At 41.8% G+C, this 23,927-nt stretch overlaps 6 protein-coding genes across 6 annotated transcripts; 3 read left to right on the top strand and 3 right to left on the bottom strand.

The window, feature by feature from the left end:
• Positions 1-1,948: 1,948 nt before the first annotated feature.
• On the bottom strand, positions 1,949-3,262 carry MELLADRAFT_75152 (uncharacterized protein; the record flags this gene model as incomplete). The annotated part of the gene is made up of 2 exons (XM_007411992.1): positions 1,949-2,857; positions 2,920-3,262. 2 exons carry the CDS (start codon positions 3,202-3,204, stop codon positions 2,378-2,380), a joined length of 765 nt encoding a protein of 254 aa, XP_007412054.1.
• Positions 3,263-5,636: 2,374 nt separating this feature from the next.
• On the top strand, positions 5,637-7,008 carry MELLADRAFT_88668 (uncharacterized protein; the record flags this gene model as incomplete). The annotated part of the gene is made up of 3 exons (XM_007412059.1): positions 5,637-6,183; positions 6,302-6,492; positions 6,568-7,008. 3 exons carry the CDS (start codon positions 5,637-5,639, stop codon positions 7,006-7,008), a joined length of 1,179 nt encoding a protein of 392 aa, XP_007412121.1.
• Positions 7,009-7,750: 742 nt separating this feature from the next.
• Positions 7,751-9,228, top strand: MELLADRAFT_88667 (uncharacterized protein; the record flags this gene model as incomplete). Its single annotated transcript, XM_007412060.1, has 5 exons — positions 7,751-7,968; positions 8,043-8,209; positions 8,272-8,376; positions 8,436-8,822; positions 8,891-9,228. The coding sequence occupies 5 exons, from the start codon at positions 7,751-7,753 to the stop codon at positions 9,226-9,228; spliced, it is 1,215 nt and encodes a 404-aa protein (XP_007412122.1).
• A 4,181-nt stretch (positions 9,229-13,409) lies between these two features.
• On the bottom strand, positions 13,410-13,874 carry MELLADRAFT_28986 (uncharacterized protein; the record flags this gene model as incomplete). Its single annotated transcript, XM_007411991.1, has 1 exon — positions 13,410-13,874. A coding segment is annotated over one exon (465 nt), but the record flags the coding sequence as incomplete, so codon positions are not given.
• A 2,037-nt stretch (positions 13,875-15,911) lies between these two features.
• Positions 15,912-16,757, bottom strand: MELLADRAFT_49104 (uncharacterized protein; the record flags this gene model as incomplete). Its single annotated transcript, XM_007411990.1, has 2 exons — positions 15,912-16,082; positions 16,134-16,757. The coding sequence occupies 2 exons, from the start codon at positions 16,689-16,691 to the stop codon at positions 15,912-15,914; spliced, it is 729 nt and encodes a 242-aa protein (XP_007412052.1).
• Positions 16,758-20,460: 3,703 nt separating this feature from the next.
• Positions 20,461-22,098, top strand: MELLADRAFT_37268 (uncharacterized protein; the record flags this gene model as incomplete). The annotated part of the gene is made up of 3 exons (XM_007412061.1): positions 20,461-21,180; positions 21,301-21,729; positions 21,832-22,098. 3 exons carry the CDS (start codon positions 20,461-20,463, stop codon positions 22,096-22,098), a joined length of 1,416 nt encoding a protein of 471 aa, XP_007412123.1.
• Between the last annotated feature and the right edge of the window lie 1,829 nt (positions 22,099-23,927).

Below are 23,927 nucleotides of genomic sequence, written 5' to 3'. Positions count from 1 at the left end.
CAGGAGAAAGGATATTGTTCATTACTTGGTTTGATCTCAAATAAACACTGCTTTGATTGGTGTGATATTATCATCATCACCATATCAACCTAATTACAATTGTCAAAGGTAGGAAACCTTCAACAAATTCTCACTGCCAGGATTAAACACTGTCCTAATTGGGATAATGTGTTGCTTTTTTGGGATAATTGATTTTTGCCATATAAAATTTATGATGATCAAAGGCTTCAAACCACATAGGCTCAATAGTATGTTTCAAATGACAAAATTGACATGATCATGCTCAATAGTGTGCTACGGCTTTTGGGAATATGAAACCCCTGATGTTGGTATGCTTGGCTTTGAAGGATCATGCATTATTGCTCACATCAGTCAGCTTGGATTGGATTGGAAACAGCTAAAAGCAACTTTGTTTTCAGAGCTTGACATGGCGGTGCCTGCCGCCCAATTGGCTAGTATTAATTAAGATTGAGGACACTTGAAGAATAGTGAAGAAGATTGAGGATGATCAAAGAATAGTGATGAAGATTGACAATGATTGACGATGGTTGATGAAGATTGATGACAATCGACAAAGATTGAGGACAATTGACAAAGATTGAGGACAATCGATGAAGGTTGAAGACAATTGATGAAGGTTGAAGACAATCGAAGACCATTGAAAACATTCAAAAAGGTTTGGAGAAGATTTTAGAAGATTAAAATCCTGTCTTTAGTTGGTCCAGTTTGATGAGTGGAAACTATGAAAAAAGAAGATTGAGGACGGTTGATGAAGAAAGAAGAAGATCGAGGACAGTTGACAAAGAACGAAGCAGATCAAGGACGGATGACAAAGATTAAAGAATATCAAGGAAAATCTAAGAAGATTGAAGAAGATTGAGGACAATCGAAGAAGAAAGAAGAAGATCAAGGACAGTTGACCAAGATTGAAGAAGATCAAGGACAGTTGACAAAGATTGAAGAAGATCAAGGACAATCAAAGAAGATTGATGATGATGAAAGAGGTTTTGGAGGAGAGCAAGACAGGAAGGTACTTTGAAGCTCTTGATACAGAAGGTAGAATGTCTCCGGTCGGAGGTGTTGATACCTGTGAGACTGAGCTTGTAGCTGGCTGGCCAACATGCGGTTTTTGGCTGTGGTAGAATCTAACATTGTTGTTTGAATGTTACAGTTTCAGAAATGTATTTTATGGTTTTTGATTTTGATTTTTGATTTTTGGTTTTTTGATTTTTTGGTTTTTGGTGTTGCTGGTACTTTTTGTCAAAAGGTGACAATGCAATGAAAATGGTGTTGACCACTGGAAATTTGGGCAAAAAGGGGTTTCTGCCTTGATTTTTACTCCAGTACAGGGGTTTTATCCCTGTATTTGAGTATTTTCTGTAGTTTTGTCTTTGATTTTTGAATTTCGCACCCGGGAATTGTGATTTTTGATTTTTGAAATTTCGCATTGTCACTTTGGAACGTCTCGCATTCCGTACCACACTCTTGACCAGTCTCTCAAGACTTATCCTCGGAAATTTATTTCAAATGAATGAATCAAAATGTACCCCTTCATTGTAAATTACCTCATAGTTCAAATCTAAATCATGATTATATCAATCAAGATCTTTTGGTGAACTTCAATTAGTCAGAGCAGTGTATTTTCTTTGAATTTTAGTATGATGGCAGTTGTACTGGATGTTGTTTGGTGACTTTGTATGTGAAAAGACACGATGTTGTCATTTATTTGCTCTAATACAATTTGCAATGCTCCTTCAGTCTTCTTAAGAGCACCATTAGGTTTCTATTTGCCAATCATTAAAGTTGCTTTTTCTGATTGACATATCTAAGCGAATTTATTGAGGTTGACATTCTGATATAAATAATACAAATTGAAATGTTCATTCGAATGTCTTTCATGGCCTTTATGTATGCGTGGTGTTGGCTCAATCTCACTGCTTTGGTTATTGGAAGCCAAGCAAAAACTTTTTTATTGGTACTTTTGATTACAAAGAAAATGAGCCAGACGCTAATAAGATCAAAAGCAAATACTAATGAGAGATTGAAGAAAAACAAAATAAAGAACGAACAAAAGAACAAGCTATCAAAGCAGAAGAAAAACAAAATAAAGAACGAACAAAAGAACAAGCTATCAAAGCAGAAGAAAACAAAATAAAGAACAAAGAAAAAAACGAGCTATCAAAGGAGAAGAAACCCAAACAAAGAACAAACAAAAAGACAAGCTATCAAAGCAGAAGAAACCCAAACAAAGAACGAACAAAAAATCGAGCTATCAAAGCAGAACATTGTAGACAGGAGGAATGCAATAGATTAAAGCCGTTCTAAATAAAAGATAAAATAAAAACTGAGAGAAATGGAAGCAGATTGCACTGATGAATCAAAGCTGTTGCGCATCCAGTGCAGCAAGCTTTTCCATCAAAAACTTCTTGTACCTAACTGCACTAGAAAGGAGATGACTTGCATTGCCTGGAGGGATTCCGATAAGCTTTAATTCAGCAATGTTCATATCAGGACCTGGCTTGAGATCGCTCCAACGAGTGTAATGCCCTGTATTTAAGTTTGCCCTCAAGCTGGTATCGCTTTCAGGAAAATCAGCATAATCTAAAAATTCTTCAAAGGTTCCAGAGTACTTTCTTTGATAGATACGGTCATCAATTACTTGAGCTGGGGCGATCAGAGTGACTTCGTTTTGTACTATAGGTGCTGGAGCAGCAGCCATGAATCCAGCTGGTGGGGGATCGTTTGGAAACTCTCGATAGCCTGGAGGAAGTCTTCCACCGATGAATGTCTTGAAGCACGGTAAGGGAGGTGGAATGTCTACAGTGATATTGTTACGACCTTCTTTACGTGCTGCTATCTGAATATGGTGGAGTCTTGTGAGCAAAATTACAGTAAATGATATCAAAAAAATCAACTTACAATCTCATCGACCCAGATTTTGATCTTGCGAGGCGTCATAACTGTCCATTTCTTGGAGTCTGTAGGATGTCTGAGTAGACATTGTTCAGTGCCGTTTTTAGTTAGAATCTCTTTTAATTCAGCAGTAACACGCGAAGGTAAGTGTTCAGGGTTAGTTGGCGGTGAATTTGCCAAACCACCAGGCTGGTTTTGAGCAATCGCTTGTTGAGTATTCCATGAGCCTATATAGCCGCTGACTTTCTCTCTCCTATGTTCTACAGCAACCTGGAGTTCGGGATTGGCCATCTGAGCTAGAAGTCCGACGGAGTTTGGTTGGGAATCGATACATAGTTTCTTGAAATCATTCCATTCTGTGTTATTGTGAAGGTTGTACTTTTGCTCGCGGATGTAAGATTTTGGAGTAAGAGTGATACCGAGCCAAGAGACGGACTGGGGTTCAGATACATTGAAAAGATAAGTACCAAGCTTGGGTAGTACTCGGTCAAGGGATGTAACTATCAATTCTATGACTTTCTGAGGAGATGAATGATTCAAATCAACAGTGATGTAATGCTCGGGTCCAGTATCTTCCTTTTTAGTTTTGTCACAGTTCCATCCGAGTTTTTCAGGGGTTTGTTTTGACGGAGCTCTGCTAGTTGATGCGCTCGGTTTATCCTTTGGGCCATGTAGATAGGCCTCATGAAAGACTCGAAGTGTTGACATCTTGATCGGCAGCTCATTTGAAGTCTGACTCGGTATGATATGAGGATTACGGGGTTGAGATCGATTGGGTGGGTTGAAATCCCAGACTGGTGTATCGTTGGTCATAGATCCTGAACCGGATTGAAGGATGCCACACTCAGGGTGATATTTGGATTGAGCTTGAGCTCCGCATTGTCGAGGGTCGGCCAATGCACTACTGAAGTTTCCAGTGCTGCGATGATGGTCCAGCATAGGATCACGATGAGCTGTTAAAAAAGGTCAGTATTCATACAACAAAAAGACACAGTTTGAAATGGATTGGCTCACAATCCTCAAAGTTTTCACGGCCTTGTGCTGCTGCCTGCATGAAGCTCTCACGGCGGATTTCGCGCGCCTCGTAGATCGAGTGAGTCGCATCTGGATGGCGGAATGAAAATTTATCATGGTCAGCTAGAACAAAGTCTAAATATGACAAGGGTGAAGAAGAAAATTGACGTGCTTCTTGCTTGATTTGCTGCCATCAAGTGTGTTGCTGTTGGATTAAGACGTTGATCCATATTGCAATGGGATGGATCATTACGGATTTGTTGGCGAAGGGCTGCATGTTGACCAGCCAATCGCCCTTGTCTAGGATTCTCGATCTCGATCTCGTCGTCATCTTTGTTTTGACCCATTTGGAAGAAACTTATTGCCTAAAGAAGGCGAGGTTGGATTAATGATCGAGAGAAAAAAGAACACAAGAGGGTGGTGGAGTGGGATGGCTGGGATGACGTACAAGATTACAGGTGGATCTCCAATCTGGTGGTGTCTGATACAAAAGCTGAGTAAAATCTGACCCTATCTGATCTTAACAGCCCTAACCGCCCCAAAAAAAAAATTCAAAAAAGCAACCTTTTCGGGAACGGCTGTAGGTAAACAAGGTACAGTCAAACCTGTGCAAATGCATAATTTGGGTGGACGAGTTTTTCTATGCAATTTGACCGTTCATTCATTTGCACAGGTTTTCTGTCAATGCATAACTTTATGCATTATGGTCATAGTGCACAAAAATATGCATTATGACCATGCTCAACAAAACCAAAAAAGTTATCTGTATGTATTGGGTCTTTCAAAGGAGGCAACAAGTGCGGCGTGTATTGTAGATGTGTACAATGATCCTTAAAAATCGAGTTCAGGAAGTTCTATGAGATGTACAAATGTACAGCTTGCTCATTTGACAAATTTTTGTCTTCCAGATCGCAGGAAGCCCCGGGGCCGGCCCCGGGGCTTTATGCATTATGACCACCAACATATGGATTTTTCTGCCAAAAGGCTATTCAGTATTATATTATGCATTAATCTGAATTTTGGCCCACACCAGCTTGGTGGAACCCAAGCCTTATGCAAAATGGCCAATTATGCATCTGCACAGGTATGCATTTGCACAGGTTTGACTGTACAGATTGTCTGAGACATTGTGTTTGTGAACACAGGCTATACAAAACAAAGACCATTGTTGATCACAAAAAAGGATCAGGACCCTTGAAAAGGTTAAGGACATTTGTCCACAAGTTTTCATCTTCACCTTTACCTCAAAGTTAAGCGGTAGTACCAGTTAAATGGCTTGATCACAAAACCGGATCAGGACCCTTGAAAAGGTTAAGGACATTTGTCCGCAAGTTTTCATCCTCACCTGTACCTCAAAGTTAAGCGGTAGTACCAGTTAAATGGCTTGATTCAGGATAAGAAAATCACCGAGTTATATCATTCATTCAGGTAAGATATCAGGTATCAGATGAGGAACACAGTTTCCTATGTAATCAATTGGACCCGACAGAATGGGAGAGGCGAAGATCTTTTCAGAAACATCCTCTGTATTGATGTATCCTAATTGGGAAGAATGACAGGGGACATAGCTTGCTTTAGGCTGAGATCAGACAGGAATGGCAAATTTTTTATGAAATATTGTGGAGGCTGATCAATCAAAACAGTGAATCCAAACAGTTAGTGGACAAAACGGTCTTTCAATACTTTCACATATCCTTTGATCTTCGATCATGGCCGGAAAACGAAAAGCCCCCTCTTTCAAGGGTGTTGGCAAACTTCCTAAAAACGCAACTGACCTTCAAAGGCTTGTACACGACCGCAGAAAGACAGAACTAAAAGAAACTAAGTGTCGACTCCAAAGCTTGCTTGGACAATCATCTTTGTCCGACGGAACTTTTGCTCCTCGCAACAAAAATACCGGAGACAATGACTTAACACTGGATGATACTCACAATGATAACTTCGGCCCACCGACGCAAGAGGACTCAGGCGGCTGGATGGACATAGACGAGCCGATCCATGGCGACGACATGGTAGTCGAAGAGGAAGATCCCCTAGTCACGTTGCTCAACAGTTCGTATGCTCAGGCTCGAAGGCTGGAACAAGAAAAACGCTGGATACGACAGTACCAGCTGAACCTCCCAATATTTTTGGCCTGCCGAGATCGTACCTCGAACTGGTGCAATCCAAGTGAAGCTCTGCGTGATGCTAAGCCTCCATGTGAATGCCGAGGGAAGGACCGTAGTATACGATTAGTGGACTTGCTTGATGTTTCATGTGAGTTAATCAATGTCATTGCCTTCAGCTCTCAACTTCAAGTAGATGATGACTGTCGTAATGAGAACAGCCCAAACCCAGCGAGCCATCAATTTTTGTGCCTGTCAAAGTGACCAAGGTAGATTAATCCAAATGGGTTATATGGGAGCTTCGCCTGTACACCCTAGGACAGCATTCAGTTTGGGTATGCTTCGCATACATCATATCCTCTGGAAGTACTGCTGTGTCCGGACTGAGCCGTTTGCCCTGGCTCTAGATGAGTGGCTAGACGGGTTTTGCCCAGTGATTACCTCCAAAAGAACCAATCGGGTGAGTGGACCAATTCATCTGAGGTATGGATATTTATGATCTATCATCTAACTGCTGTACACTTTCTTGACCAAGGCTCGGGAGTGGAGAAAACCCCTGAGTGCAGCAGCAGATGCATATCGAAGGCTGATAACGGCTGTTCGCAAACGGGAGCTTACTCTACTGAAACTCAATGAGTTAGACAAACTCGCGGCCAACTGTCCACGGTGCTTTGGACCACCTGCTCCTGATGCCAAAACAGAAGCATTCGAGCCCGACTTCATATGCTGCTGCGATGGCAATTTTCAGCATAGAAGGCATCTTGCTGCGAGTGTACCTATCCCTGGACTCAATCCCGAAACGCCGGAACTCTTCATCAAACCAGAAAAGGTCGAATCGATGGCTGAACTCATACAGAAGACTGGTCCTAAATCAAAAAAGACCATGAATATGTGGTACATCCCCAGGCCTGATATCCAGAACTCAATTCCACGTTCCAGAATCCTAATTTTTTCTGATCTCTTTTATCCCTGGTAGGATCCTTGTACAGCGCGACACACCGCAGCTGATGATGTGCGGGACAAAAATCATTGGAGCGGAAATGATGATACGGGCTTGCTCGGCATGGCGTGTCGCCACGATCATGTTTTAAAATTTGCAAACATAAAACAAAGTGGTGAAAAGTACCCCGATGGTCTTTTTGCAAAGTGCATTCAAAGGTAAACTGATCAATTTTGCTTTCTGTAGGAGTTGTTTTGCTCTTGCGTTGGTGGAATGGTTGTTGGAGGTGACTGATAACCGAGGATTGGGTGCGAATAAAGTTGGTTTGCTCTACGATATAGGGTGTAATATTGAAAAGGGAATCCTCAAGGTATGTCTGCTCAGACCTTGGTCGTACTTTTGTGCTCGTGTTGTCTCTTATTGTTTATTTGCATAACCAAGCGCAAACAATTTGCTAAAGCAAGAGGTGAAGGCCGGCTCAAATTTGGTACTAGCGTCTTTCACGCATATGTACACGAGTGGCTGTGTCAATTAGCTTATAATCCACGATTAAACACTGGGTGGGGCCTTTCGGACGGCGAAGGACTGGAAAGGATTTGGTCGTTTCTATCCCCCCTTATATCACCTCTACGCTACGCTACAAGCAAACATCGGCTCGAAAGCATCAATCTCCGGGCTCTCCATTGGAATAATCGCAATCGTTTTAAAGCAGGTAAGTTAGCGTTTATTTTGTACAGATATAATATTGAAATGTATCATTTCAAACAAAGTACAGTCCATGGTCTCGCATTTGAAGAAAGCACAAATTCGGCTCTCAAATGCTGAAAGTGCATTGCACCAGCTGAGGACCGAGCATGGACATACTGTAGAATACCTAAGTGTCCAGTGGGATCAACAAAGGGCTACTCAGATGGATGTAATCAGCAGGACGGCAAGGGAAAAAAAGGAGCGTATGATTGATCTCCTCAACATGGAGGAGAAGCTTATTGAGGCTCGGTAAGTGATCCCTAGGCATGTGACATCTTCTGTAACTACACTGAAATTTGATGTATATTTTGCCTTTCTCTCAGTGAGGACCTCAGGAAGTTGAAACTGAAAAAGAAGCGGGCACGGACAGGTCGGGAGAAGCAGGAACTTCTCAATATTCCCCAGTCTTTGGTGCTCATGGAAACCCAGATCCACAATGCGGCGGCTGAGCTGGGAACCCAGGAGTTCTTGGAGCTCACTGGCCTCACAGGTAACACCGCCATCTGATCGCCTGTATATGAGTGGCTTTTATTAATACTTGATCCTTTTCAGATGATCGAGCAAAGCCCTTGCTGGCTCTCCAAGTAGCTAAGAGTAAGCTCTATGAGGCGAGGGTGGGTGTCATTGAGGCTCGACGTCGTGCTGAGCGGACTTCTGGTAAGTCTGTCCGCTTCTCAATCAACACAATACAGATAACACTAAAATTCAAACTACAGGAAGCACAAGCCAGGCACGAATGGGCGAAATAAAGTCAAAGATGAGTAAAGTATTGAAAGCAAAATTCAACACCTATCATCGACGAGTCAAGGCTTACAACGAAAAGTTTGCACCCACACCTCTCTTGGATGACCCCTCCCTGGCTGAGGTAGAAAAAATGGAGATTACCGATCTTTTCTGGTCTGGTGGATCAACTCTTAGTCATCCAGGTGAGCCATGGGCAAGCGACCTGCCAACGCGCGAAGGTATCCAGCTTTACTTGTCCCTACGCTCTTCACGAGAGGAGCTTTGTCGGATCGCGCGTGAGGTGCGACAGTTGACACAGTGGGCGGTAGATTACCAGTCAAAGATTGACTCTATTGATCAACAAACTCCTGCTGGCGAAGGTGAGCCCTGTCTAATATTGATTCATTGTTTGATCTGGAACTGATCACTCTCTAAATCACTGGAATAGATGAAATAAATGTTAACACGGCTGCATCTTTGCGCTTGGGACTATCAAAGGAAATGCGCCGGCTTTGGTTCCATTGGAATCCAGACCTGGTTACTTTGATTAGGTCGACTGCAGTGTACCTTAGCAGCGGGTCGAGATTGAGAGACGATCAGGTCCTCATTACTAGATGGAAATCACTTATGGAAGCGCAATTCGGACATTGGGAACAAGTTTTAGCGACGATTGTGGAGGGAGAAGAGCGCGACATGGTTAAAGAAAACGAAGCCGAGGCAGAGGAAGACGATTTGTACACTTCCGAGAATTTTGAAATGGGGGAAGACGACTTGGAGAATATGTGATTCCATCTGGTAGGTTTATGTTCTATTCTCATCCTCTCACGACATTTATCACTGTTGTCTGTGTCTTTGTTTGGAGCTTGTTCATATTTTTGTACTTTGTACTATTGATGGCTTAAAGATTGTTTTCAATTCAATTTGATCATATGGTATTCTCATCTTCTCGCTCGTTCTTTCATTGAATACAAGTCATTCTTTTGTGTCTGTATGTTTGAAGGTGATTTGGTATTTAAATTGTCATAGACTGGTGATTTGTGTACATATGTTCATTGATCAAATCTCATGAGTATATGCAGATTATACGTATTACACTATGAATATGAAAGAGACAAGACTGGGAGGTTGATTTTGGTGAAGGGTTTGGCATCATCGAATGTGTCATCACGAGGTAATTGCTGTCAGTTGGTGTCGGAAGTTGAGGATGGAAGTGATTAACAGGTAACTAAAGTCCCAAACTATGTGACACTGACACAAAGGAGATACGGATTATGATTATCAGCCTGAACCTTCTGTGAAGGCTTAAAGAAAATACTCAAAAGGAGTTGAGGATAAATTTGAGCATTCTGGGTATCGCTGAGAGACACAGTTTGATGTACCTTCATTGGAGATCAGAAAGTAAGGCTGAGTAAGTACATGACTTGACCAAGAGGAATCAATAGGGAAGAAAAGCATACGTACGTGCGTTTGCGTAGAGGCAAAGAAAGAGAAGCGAGTGAGTTGATGCCTGATGTGCGGACTCGACCGAAGCAATCATTGAGTGATTGGTGGTAGTGGATCGTCTGAAGATGTGAAGTGTTGAGCATGGATGTATTGATAGTGACGGCAGCAAAGGCAAAGTCTTATACCACAGGTGGTGTGGTTAGTTTATTGAGGTGGTGAGGTTGGTGAGGTTTTTCGAGAGCTGGTGGGTTTTGGTTTAGGTTGTAAGGTTTGTCGAGACATGGTGAATTTTGTTTAGGTGGTGAGGTTGCCGGTGAGGTGGTGGGTTTTGTTTAGGTGGTGAGGTGGTGGGCCAGGCACTTAGTCAAAGCAGTGGTACGTGATGGTGAGCTGGTGAAGTGGGCAGGGGGGTATATGATGAAATGGGACTTAGAGAAAAAAAAAACTACGAGAGCTGCAGCTCTCCGGTTACTCGGCTACACAGGGGCGTTTCGGACACTCTCCGTACATACAGCTTCTTTCTTCTTCGGATAGTGTCCGAGTCATCAGGTGGACACAGGTGGAGTCTGCGTGCCTTGGATTTATTAATTGATACGCTCTTGTGAGGATATCGCCAAAGAATTGGCACAATCACATTAGGTTCACATACATGTCAAAGATCGTGGTATGATAAATGTTTGGATGAAACAAAGGGAGGAATTGGGGTGTAATGTCTGTTGATAAGAAATAAATTGTCCAACGTGATAATGATATCTTTTTCAAGAGAATTCAAACAAGTTAACAATCGCACCATCCAAGGTATTCATGCATGCATGCATAGCTCATGCTCTATCAAATTTCTGAAACTAATCCAGAGCAATTCCTGAAGAAGATCAATGAGGTGAAAAGTTTACCTTTCAAGACCCACCAGATCCTGGCATCCGACTAGTGGCAGGTTTAGTCACAGATGCTCTTCAAAACACTCTTTTCTCATATAGGAAGCTGGAAAACATCTCGGCAGGCGGACAATGGATGGTCCTTGTTGAACTTATTCTTAAAATCTATCAAATTGATACACTCGATGTTAGCTTCATAATCCATTGAATCTGTTTTGCCAAAAGAAGTTTTCAAAACCGACCTTGATTGGTGAAATCACAAGTTGGCAATTGAAAAGCACAAGGTGAGTTCGCGTCAATCACCGTCCTAAAGATAAGAAGAAGAAGTTTAATCAGTCTTTTATCAAGAATAATTAAAAGGAAAAATATAGAAGTGTTTTCTTACGGTGCGCTGTTGATTCATTTGGGATTAAGATTTATATAGTCTTTTAGCAATTGTATTAATCCTATTGCATTTATTTCAAAAACTGACCTGTTGTTCCCATAAACTCCGTACTGTACCTGACAATCCCATGCTCGTTTGACCAAATCCATGGTTCCGTATTGGTATTTCTCTTGTAGGAGCTTTGGTTTATGAACCCAAGCATCGTAATTGTCCTTTGGTAGGATTTTGACGATTGACCAAGATCTTTTTGATAAAATGTGGTGTAATAATTTGGGGTAAATGCTTTAGTATCCTTATAATCCATAGTACCTTTGTTTTGGAATACTTACATTCCTTTGTCGTCACATTCCCTTAGTGGACCGCGATCTCCATTGATTGGAGTGGGACCTGGGCCATCACAAGGGGTCTGCGCGGCAAGTTTGTTGAGAATGTACAGTAAGACACGTGTATGGATAATGGTAGCAAGTATAACTTGGGACAAACCAATCCTATGATACCTATGTAGTCCTGCATCCACAAATTGATTGAATATATATGAGTGGGGATTTCACGTTGAGATGATTGGGTGAAAGCATACCAAAGAAACAAAGAGTTCAGATATTATTGCAATCATTCCAAGTGCCTTGTGACGCTGCTCCAATTCGGTGTACGAGGGATTGGGAACCAGATAGGCACCTCCATATACCAGTGGGGCAATCCCCTGTTTACTCCAAAATGGTGCTTCAACTGCAATTGCGGCACTCATGGAAATAAATGCCTGTATCTGATTTCTAAGCCTTGCTAGATGAGTACAAAGAAAACTCCATCTAGTCTGTTGGTTAGCATCATTAGAAAAGCCCAATGCCACATTAGCCCAGTCTATACGGAGATCCACATAGATCATGACACCCTTACATAGGTGTAAACATTAGGAATGCCCCTCTTCATGTGTCGATGACTCCTCTTTTGGAGCTCTGTTTCAAATCCGGGATCCGTTTTCATTTCATATGACCTCTTGTTGCGTCTTCTCATTCTTGCCGTCGGGTTTGATGCTGGAAGTGTAGCAGGTTGAGCTGCGCTTTTGGTAGCCTGTACCCCATCATTTCCAGAACCAGCTGTCTGAGAAGTCTTTGTAGCGTCAGCTCCTCCTCTGTTTATAACTGGGCGCGGTGTGTTATCGGCATATCCCAACATCCTGTTGATCTTGGCCATCTTCCCCGGCGAAATCATGAAGTCGGGAAACTTTTCACTATTGGCGACAAGGTCTTGTCCGTTATAGACCATTCTCCTGAGTGTGTTGATTTCTCCAGCTTTCATGGCAGCTTCAACTTTGGCCATGTTACCTGCTTGTGCGGCTGCCCGACCTGCAACGTAGGCTTTTCTTTGTGCTTGTGTTTCCATCACAATCGCACCTGCCATCTTGGCAGAATCTGAGATACCTTGAGCCATTTTTGCACCAACACCCGTCTGATAGACATATGGAGCAAGCGGACCAGTAAACATTCCTAGACCACGCCCAAAGACAAACAAATTCAGTAAATGGTAACTGATTTCTCGTATTCATATGGTACAAAGAGTGACAACGAGGAAAGACTGGCGAAATGGACTGACCTACAATCCCAACAACAATGGTCGCTATTGCGAATCCCATTATTGAACTTTCGGATCCAATTCCTGGAGGGATACTGATGCCAATCAAAGATAAACACATCAACACAAACCCTTGACTTGACAGGTATTCCAGGGAGGAAAAGTGAATGTGCTTTTCAGCTCTCTTACAAATCAGCGACAATTCCTGCCGATACGTCTGCAGTTGGAAATCAATTCAGCATCACAAGAATAAATCACAAAGAACATGTCAGTATCAATGAAACATTCTGAGAAATTTGATCCATATCCCGTCAAAAATACATTGAAGCTTTACCCATTAACATCAGTGTCGTGGTCTCCACTGCAATATACATTGAGTTCATGAACGTATTCCATTTCTCTACCGCATACATGATCAAGTAATCCCTCCCAATTGCTGGGTAACAAATCTGACCGGCCTGTACCGGGAAGCCAATACCAGGGTAAAAGTTGGGCATCCCCAAAGAAGTGGCGTATTGAAGGATGGTAAAATTTCTAAGTTCTTTCTTGTATTCCATGTATTCGTCAATCCTTTCACTTGCCCACAGCTCAGGTGTTAATGACATGGCCCCCGATGTACCACAAGGATCGATTGACAAGTCCCACTTATTCTGATTGGCTGTGCCTGGAAAGCTGGAATTCGACATGGCGGAAACTCCCGAACCGTAAGCACCACTGGGGTTGTTTGAATTATTAGATCCTGTTGTGCCATAGCCACTGGGATTGTTTTGGTTATTGGATCCTGTTGTGCCATAGCCACTGGGATTGTTTTGGTTATTGAATCCTGTTGTGCCATAGCCACTGGGATTGTTTTGGTTATTGGATCCTGTTGTGCCATAGCCACTGGGATTGTTTTGGTTATTGGATCTTGTTGTGCCATAGCCACTGGGATTGTTTTGGTTATTGGATCCTGTTGTGCCATAGCCACTGGGATTGTTTTGGTTATTGGATCCTGTTGTGCCATAGCCACTGGGATTGTTTTGATTATTAGTTCCTGTTGTGCCATAGCCACTGGGATTGTTTTGGTTATTGGATCCTGTTGTGCCATAGCCACTGGGATTGTTTTGGTTATTGGATCCTGTTGTGCCATAGCCACTGGGATTGTTTTGATTATTGGTTCCTGCTGTGTTAGAGCCCGTTGGGGTAGGAATAATCACACCATTCTGGCCATCTGCTGAACCACCAGCTGCCTCAACTAGCGCAAACTGCGTACCCAATCCCCAAAATCTTAGGCATATCACAAGAATTGCAAGCCCTGGTGAAGGCATTCCCACAAGTATGTGATAAAGATCAGATCAAAAATAAGATGATGAAAATAACAAGGGGAAGGATGAAGAAAGATATGAAGATTTGATGCTGTTTTATTTGATCAAGATGATGATGTTTTGATCTCAAGTTGAGTCAATTCATTCAGGTAGGCAAGTGGCCTTCACTGTGTTGTGATTCGATCTGTGCAAATCTTTGGGTTGCAAATAGACCTGTGGTCTCAAGGGTTGTTGTCGCAAGAGTACTATGTCGAGTAGTCAAAAGACGGATGTGAAAGAGGAAAAAAATGACAAAAAAGTTGAAAAGCTTTCTAGCATTGTACTCAGCATGACTCGACCAGGCTCTTAAGCCTCAGATGTATCATGTTATATCTCCTCGTGTTCCCTCGAAAGGATCAGCCGGGGAGTGAATCAAGTGTAAATGTTTCATCCACAGAGGCTTTCGATTGGCGAGTTGGGAGAAGCTTTCCTTCGTTATGTTGTGTGGACAGCATCGGTAACAATTGTTTCAGTGAGGTCAGGCAAGGAGTTCATTGATAAAGCTTCCCTTTTAATATTATCACACCAAGTGCTGAAGCTCAAGCTAACTGTGTTTCAGACGCTCGACGCTGCGGAACGAGATCGAGGCGATTGTCTCGATGACCCGCCTCCTATCATCGTCTGCATCTATTTCTAGCAGTGGCACACATAGATATCCACATGCCATTCAGATTTTGAAAACTTGTCGTGAGGATTAACTTTTGTGAAAACACGCCATAGATGCTTCTTGAATCGTAATACGGTAAGACAAGGGGCGCTCATGCGCTGCGGCTCGCAAGGGTTTGTCGGGAGCCAAAGTTTCTGGAACTCTCTACCTCGGATTAGATCAAAAGTCAAGATTAGGAAGCCGCTTTCCAAAATATGACCCATCGTGAGCGAGGCACGCGAACGTGCATGAGTTGCGATGTTTTCCAACTTGGCTGCCATGGATTGCACTGTCAGATTGTCATGAACTTGCAGAGATAGTCTCGTAAGCTACCTTGTCAAGACCGCCACCGCAGTGATGAGAATCGAGGAGAAATCATTTTGGATGAGATGTGAGTATTCGAATCCGATGAAGGAAAGTAGAAGGTCAAGAAGACAAAAACCTCATATATGTAACACCAGTGTAAACAATCAAACACTGGAACACGCATACAACAAGTTTAGATAAGGGATCTCCGTAAATCATCACCTATAAGTCCTAATTGTATCAAAGCTGTCTTCCTATTTTGCCTTTCACTTGCTTTACTTCTCTCAGCAGGATACCTAAACACACGCTGACGAGCTTTGAGTTTGTCTTCTCCCATGGAACTATGAACTTCAAGCTCATTAAGCAGATTTCCCTATCTTTTCCTGAGTGACTGCGGTGACTCGTTTCCCAACCTATGATCATATGTATCTGAGCTGTGTGCAGCCACTGTAGCCCGCCTGTCCTCAGTCTCTTCACTGCCATTGTTGGAAGCATGTATCAACAAACCAGCTGTTGAAATACTTTTTCGAGATAAGTTTGAGTAATTAGTCAACCAGACCCTGTTGCGCGTCTGAAAAGCCTTAATGAGTTACATACAAACCTAAAACTTTACATTTCATCAATGAGAAGGAAACACAAGATACAAAGTCCCTAAATACCCGATTTGAGGCGATCTATACCACAATGTTCTAAGCAGCTAACAGCGCCTTGTTCCAACTCGAGACACATCTGCAGCTGACTTTAGTCGATACCTTAACCATGTGGGTGCCTATGTTTTGTGAAGTTCATCTTAATACTCTCTGAAAGAAAATGAATTAGATACTGGAATAAACATATTGAATGATAAGTGATGTGTAAATAAGTGCAAGGAAATTATCACACACTGTGGGGATATATTGGCATCATGGTGCTAAACGATTTTTCGTCCATGCTGAGCAGACATTTCCATCCTCGGACAAGGTACGTTCATAACGAAACCGATCATGTAATCGATTTGGTCGACCAACCCAAAACTCAATTTCATCCGGAACAAGTAAAATCCCTCCCCAATGTGATGGTACTGGGACTTCCGCCTTAATATCATCTTCTGTAGCGATTTCCCTATCAACACTTCCAGGTTTAACCCCAAAGATTTTCTCTCGCTCGGAAACGATGTTCATCAATTGATCGCGAGTTGATAATACCTTAGATTGGGGGCTAGCCCAAGCTCCAATCCTAGATCCGATCGGTCGCGTATTAAAGTATTGTGCAGTTTCAGAAATCGAAATCTTAGAAGTTTGACCACAGATACGAATTTGTTGATGAAGTGGACCCCAATAAAAAGCCATTGAAGCTCTAGGATTAGATTCCATTTCTTGACCTTTACGACTTTCATAATTTGTAAAGAAAACAAAACCTCGATTATCGATCCGTTTAAGAAGTACAAATCGACTTGACACTCGACCGTCGGGAGTAGAAGTCGAAAGACAAACTGATTCGGGTTCTGAAACTAAGTTAGAGTCTCGCGCTTCTTTAAACCAACGTTGAAAGAGTTCGATTGGATCGTTTAATAAATCAGATTCATTTAGACCTGATGAATGATATTGTTGATGTGTAGTGATCGTCGTGATTGGTTTGGAAGTATCGATAGACTTGGAAGCAAGTTCATTGACTTCAGATTTGATAGCAGACTGGCTTGACATTCTGAAGATTGAGGTATGATTCAGCCTTGCGGAAAATGAAGGACGGCAAGGGTTGAGATGAGCTCTAATGAAACGGAAATTTTGCATTCAGATTGATTGCATATCCTTTTTCGATGTCCACATGTATTGCCAAAATTTGTTTTCCTTTTTGTGCAAAAACAGTTTTGGCTAAGACAAAACATCCAAATGCTTAGGACAAAAAGTCTAAATTGCACTTGATTCATCCATGAAAGACCATCCTGGAAAATTTCTTGTCCAACCTTTCCTATTTAAAAATATCATTTTGTGAGGTCATGAGCTTCAAAGTACACACCCTTCTTTCAACTCCTTTCTCCACCATAAATTCAAGCTTGGTGTACCAGAGTGTGTACTGAGATTTCAACTTGGGAATGGTGCTGGAACTCAACAGAGCTCAATGGACATGACAGTGAGGGGATAGACAGGAAGGGTGGCACGAAACCATGCAACAGAAATTGATACAGACGCAGGGTATACCCCAAATGTACAGCAAACTTTTAGAGCTCTTGAGGGTTGTTTACAGACCACAAGTCATAGTTTGACAGGTCAGCTCAAGCCATGGGGAAAGGGTAGGAAAAGCCAGAGAGATGGCTTGTTGGTCTTAGGATCTTTGTTATGTATTATGTTTCTGAGATTGCAGGTTTGTGATCAGCTTGAGAGATGATTGAACTAGAAATGTTTTGGTGGATTCAGATCAGCGTGAGATGGATGGTTAGAAAATACAAGGAGAACAAGGAGAATGATGATAAAAAATACCTTTCAAACTCAAAGATCATTCTTCATTTCAGTTTGGACTGTAAAATATTTACTTCAATGTTCAGAGGGAAAAAATCTAGCCTGTGGACCAGGTGGTGTGCAATGCAGACAGCTAAGTGTGCCACACACTTTGGGGCAAAACAAAGGGCTCCACCACATGCGTCAAGACTTGCTCACAATTTTTCTCTCCTGGAATTTGTGTACCCACCTCCTATCTGGAAGATGAACAGAGATAGCATCTTGGCAAGCAGTAGGATCTCAGTCATCCCATCCTTTCCATGAATGAGACTTGCAAGGGATTCAGGGAACAATGCAGTTCTCTTTATACCTGGAGTTTCAAGAACAGTTGTTGTGCATCTTATTTCAAATTTACCACCTTCATATCTACAATTTGGACTGCCCAGGAGATACCTGGAGTGAAGGATTTATTCATTCATGATGTTTGTGACCACTGTGTGTTAGAATTTTTGAGGTACAATGCCGAGACTGCATCCGGGGCAGGGAGCTAGTGGAATTCAGTCAGACTGGTGTGGGTGAGGTTCAGAAAGTGACTCACTTCACATCATCTGCTGAGTAAAGGGATCGGTCATCCAAGTTTCTTGGAAACAAAAGGGATTTATTATGTCATTAGATCTGATATTCCCATGTGTAATCACATGAGTTGTATGTAATTATATGCGGTGATTGATGGAAGTGGAGTTGGTTATGAGCAAGTTGACTTTGTTCTCAACGTCATCTCCTGTTTTCATCATTTCCTTTCTTCAAATCAACACTCAACAAGACTCAACTTATTAACTCAACAGGATGTATTCCTTCACGGGATCAAGTAGATCAAGACCAATGATCAATCTTGGCGGTCAATCTCCTAATACCTCCTCAATGAACCCAACTGAGATCATGAGGAAAGCTAAAGAAGAACGTCAACTGAGGGAGCATCTTAAACGACAACAAACTGCTGTCTCAGCCATTCAGGTAATCAATCATCATTTGATGCAATCTGGAGAAATCAGCCCGTTGATCATCTTGACTTGGAATTCTCATTTAGGCATTTTGGCGATCCAGGCGTATCGCATGTCAGACCAAGGTTGAACTCCGCAAAGAATTCGATCACCTTATCAATTCAGTCATCCCTAATTCATCTAACCAATCTACCTTACCCGAATATCATTTGACGTTATCAAGATTGATCCTGGTCTTCTTCACACCTTCTGATTACTCCGATCACGAACGCCTGGTCCAATGGACTAACGAATTAATCCTCTTCAAACCTACTCCGCCTTACCGGAAATACGCAATGGATAACGGCCAGCTAGGAAAATCGTGGAAAGATGCAATCTTGCCCATCATGATTGATGAAATTCTGAACTTCATTGCTTATTATCCTCGATCAGAACACTCTATACTACTCCTGGAGGCTGTCAAAGAAATCATGAGGACATCGAGTCCTTCCGATATCTTATGTATATTGCGAAGAGTGGGCCCAGATGAATACTGGCGTAGATTGAGAGCCCATCTTCTGGCTTTCGTATGTTTGTCTCGGACCTTGATTTATCTTTATGGTGAACCGTGTCCATATTACTGACGCATAGGCTTATCCAACTAATCTGCCCGGTCACACAGGATCTCAACGAGAAAGTAGGCAATCGGACGGTCCCAGTTGCACTTGCCCTATCATTGTTACCTCTTCAGCTCAAGTCTGACGCCACAGTTGCCCCCGAAACCCTACAATCCAACCTCCAATGCTTTCTCCTCCACATTTTCTCCATTCCCACGTTGCCTAATCGGTTAGAACTGAGAGCTTTGATCGAGTTCTCAAGTGCTCTGCCATTCAATGATTTACTACATGTCTTTCCCCAGACCATGACCAAAAATACCGAACGAGGCGTTCATTTATTATCCAACGTACTAACCTGGGGCTCAAAGCTTTTGGACAAGATGGACTCAGTAGCATTTGGGAACTATCTTCGTGTCATAAATCTTTGCGTCGAGGTCACACCAACGGGATTCTTTGAACGAGTCGATGCTTACCTCGACAGTCGGGCAACTAAAACACACCACTCGGCCCCAGAAACATCATTTGATTATCTTCCCAATTCCCAATCCACACCTGCTATTCAGGTTTCACATCAAGCCCATGAAGACGTCAGCGTGTCCGAGGCTTCGAGAACTCCTACTGAAGACCTTTCTTGGATCCGTTCAGTCAATCTCAAGACGCTCGGTTGGGTCTCCACATTGGTTTCAACGGATCATTTCGCAAAACTTTACACGCTCTCCAACAAGTTCTCCTCATCATGTCGTCGATCCTTTTGTCGGATGATTGTGACAGTTCTCTATGCGTGGCCAATGTCAAGAGAGCGGATTTTTAATACATTGGTATCCACCAATGTCTCTGCTGCTAGTGGGGGTGTAAACGGACTGATGAGAGAGCTGTGGAGATTGGCGATCCGAGGTGGTAAAGTAGGATTAACCCTTCGTGACCGTAGGTCAGGTGGAAGCCCTCAAGGCGTTCTGACCGCATTGAATGATTCCAAGATGGCGGGCGAATGGGAAGATTTAATTGTACTCAGTGAACTTTACTCTAGATGCTTGATGACATTGGGAGATGACGAGTTTTTCAATGATGAAACCAAAGTCGCCATTCCCGCGATCTCTAATTCTCAGCAAACCAATGATGTGGTCTCAACAGGAAGAAACCCTCTCTTACTTGGAGAAGTCATTGGATTGGCCGGTCTCTTGCGTAATTTAGCTTTTGGCCTTTACTGGACAGAGGGACAAGCAGATATCAAGCAGGGACACGTGATTGGGACGAGAGTTGGCTTGGAGCAGCTGAGGAACCTTGCCACCAGATTACTGCAGCAGATCTACACCAGAGAGTTGAGTATCCTAAATCCTTTTTGGCAAAACATTTGGGTACTCGGTTAAAACTGCACTAATAGATATTACTTGTGGCCTTCACAGTTCTAGAAGACCTTTCTGTGAACCAGGTTTCTGGTTGATGACTTCCACATTCGATTTGCAATCTTTCATTCAGACAGTAGTTTACGAGGAATCGCATCTAGAAGAGATCCGGAATGAACCCCACGAACAAACAACCCCCTACGATTTTGTCGATCCTGACCTTGATCTCTTAGATCATGTACCTTCTCCACCGGGAAGAAGTCAGAGAGAAAGGGTTTCTAAACGCCAACTAGCCTTTATAAGTCCAAGACTAGGCGTGTTGAACAACATACCGTTTGTGATTCCATTTGAACAACGGGTGACGATCTTTCGTACTTTTGTTCAATCTGATCGACACCGATTAGGACTCGACCTACATCCATTTGGGAAACCTAAGCACAGAGCAGTAATCAGAAGAGATCGAATCTCAGAGGATGGGTTCTTGCATCTCAACGCATTAGGACCAAGATTGAAGGATCCGATTGAAATCAAATTCATCGATCAGTATGGTCTTGAAGAAGCTGGGATTGACGGAGGTGGTGTATTTAAAGAATTCTTAACAAGCCTTACTAAAGATATCTTTGATACAAATAAAGGTCTTTGGCTTGTGAATCAAAATCAAGAGCTTTATCCTAATCCACATACCTTTAGTCAAGAAGCTCTTAGTTTGGAATGGTATGGGTTTTTAGGTCGGGTTTTGGGAAAGGCTTTGTATGAGGGAATTCTCATCGACGTGGAATTTGCGGATTTCTTTTTGAACAAATGGTTGGGTAAACAGGTTCGTGGAGGTTTCTAATGATCTCTTCACTCGTTTGCTCAATGTCCATTGAGTGTCTTTGAACTAGCCCATTGTGGGATTGCCAGACTTATGATTGATTCTCTGTTATATTGGACACAGTCTTATCTAGACGATCTCGCGTCCCTCGACCCGGAATTGTATCAAGGTTTACTGTTTCTGAAGAACTACAAAGGAGATGTTGAAGCCGATCTATCACTGAACTTTACCATTACATCAAATGAATTCGATCAATCTACAACTATCGAATTGATCCCTAATGGATCCAAAATATCAGTCACAGCTCGAAACCGAATCAATTACATTTACTTAATTTCAAATTATAAACTGAACATTCAATTCGAAGCTCAGTGTGCTGCATTTTTTAGAGGATTGAATGATATTGTTGAATTGAAATGGTTGAGGATGTTTAATCAGGTGGAAATCAAGGCATTGATTGGAGGTTTGGATGGTCAAGATCTTGATTTCGGTGACCTTGAAAGGTGTACAGTTTATGGAGGTTGGAATGAATCACATGAGACTATCAGAATTGTATGTCCGTTTCTTTTAGACTCTTGTTGTTTGTTATCACTGGATGGTGAAAGCTGACGTGATCAACTTTCGAATTTCTGTTCGATTGTTCGTGGAAAACAGTTTTGGCGCGTCGTCAAACGATTTGATAATGCAACAAAACGAAAACTATTGAAGTTTGTTACATCTTGTTCAAGGCCACCTTTACTTGGGTTTAAAGAATTAAGACCAGCTTTTGCGATTAGATCATCTGGTGTTGATGAAAGTAGATTACCTTCTGCTTCAACATGTGTAAATTTATTGAAATTACCAGAGTATAAGAGTGAAACTCAATTAGAAGAAAAGTTGGTATATGCTATCAATTCAGGTGCTGGATTTGATTTATCATGATATGATTTATGGCCAACATCTTTTTATCAATGTTTGGTTTTTCTTTTATAAAAGACTGACTGGGTTTAAACTTTGAAAGTAGAAGGGAAGGATATCTACAGATCAAGTCTGGTTTGGTTATATACTTGTATTGTGGATCAATGTGATTTGCTATGCTGGTTTTGGGGGCCTTCACATGTATTCAGTTTGTCTCTTTTTCTATCATGTTCTTTATAAACCTGTTGTGTTAGTCAAGAAATCAAATTTTATCAATAAGCATCAGATTCATGAAGCAGCTATTCATTTAAGAAATATGTTGATATTGTGGATACGTTGAGGTTGTTGTTGGGTTTCAGTTCAAGACTTTACTCTTCTCGACCTATGGCATATTCATCTGGATCTTTCCCTGGTCAAATGATTTCAAATCAATTGATATGTACCGCTACAGATAGCATATGGTTTCAAGTTGAGGAGATATGATGCGTCCTGGTTGGAGCTCTAAAGCTCTGATATGAGTTTGCATCAAAGACCGGACAGTCTATAAAATAGGCTTGATATGATATTTCACACGAACCAAAGATGATATGGACCCAGGAGTCTACAGGGTGTAGGCAGCATCGACCTCTTTAATAAACTTGACATGAGTGGTTGCCCATACATAGTGAAGTTCACCTTGCAGACTGGCCTAATTGCTGCACTCGCGCTGTTTTCCCAGAAGCAAACAGTGAGGAAATGCAATTGGCTGTTAGCCCAGGTGCTAGACCACGATCTCAAATCAACATGTCATCTCAATCTACCACAGGAACCACGCATTCCACCATCGAACAACTAAACAACAAAAAGTATTCTCAATGGTGTCTCACCCTCTATGGTAGGATGCTTGAGCTTGATTTAGTCGAATTCAATCTCATCCTGACATCCCTAAACCACAAGAAGCAACTTATTCTGATCACATGAGACGACAAAATCAAGGTGCCGCTGCTGGTGTCATCTTACAACGTTTGAAATAGTCTGTAAAACTCCTTTCGTCACTGATGGAATCCAAATATCTTGCGGGATTCCATCATGAATCACGATCAATCCAAGGATGGTGCTGGTCACCGAGTTTCCCTGAATTTCCTTCACATCACTTTTGTATCTTTGTGACAATTCGTCACCAATATCCGTCAAGGAATGAATGATCTCATTGACTTGACTGTGTTCATGTTACTAGAGAAATCACCAATAAACATTTTTCATTATTGTTCATAAGCTTCCTAAATCTATGGACACTTTTTGAACAATTTTATTAAGGATTTTTTTCGGTAACAACACAAGTGATGAGATCATTCATTCCTTCAAGGTCGGTGATGAATTGAGACGAAGAGACAAAAGTCAGGCAAGAGAGATTAAGAGAACCTCGGCTTTAATTATCACTATCCTTTGATTTTGTCATAACCTTCATTGAGAATGGTTTTCTTAAAGTATGTTATATTCCGTTTTGAAAATTTCATTGGGTCTGAAAACGTACTTCCGAAAGGGAAGGAAGCATACAAGATGTCCTTAAAGTGATACAGGAATTATCTATTTAACATGGTGCTCAGTCAAAGCTAATCAGCACGTAAATATTTGAACTAAAGATTGAAAAAGAAAATCAGAAAGGTATATATTTGAATTGATCAAAGTAAACAAGTAGAGACTGAAAAGTGAAAAAAAAAAAATTTGGTAAGAATTTGGTAAGAATTTGATAGAGTTATGAGATTCCCAAAGCATGTTACAAACAGCTAATTATCTTTTCAATGCAAAGTTTAGAATGTAGATCTTATTGTCCAAATCATCTCGTATCAATACATCACTGACACAAGTATGGT

This window comes from Melampsora larici-populina (assembly GCF_000204055.1).
Source record: "Melampsora larici-populina 98AG31 unplaced genomic scaffold MELLAscaffold_28, whole genome shotgun sequence".
Classification (NCBI taxonomy): domain Eukaryota; kingdom Fungi; phylum Basidiomycota; class Pucciniomycetes; order Pucciniales; family Melampsoraceae; genus Melampsora; species Melampsora laricis-populina.
The sequence above is the reverse complement of the archived record's forward strand: the minus strand, read 5'-3'. Positions and strand labels throughout refer to the sequence as shown.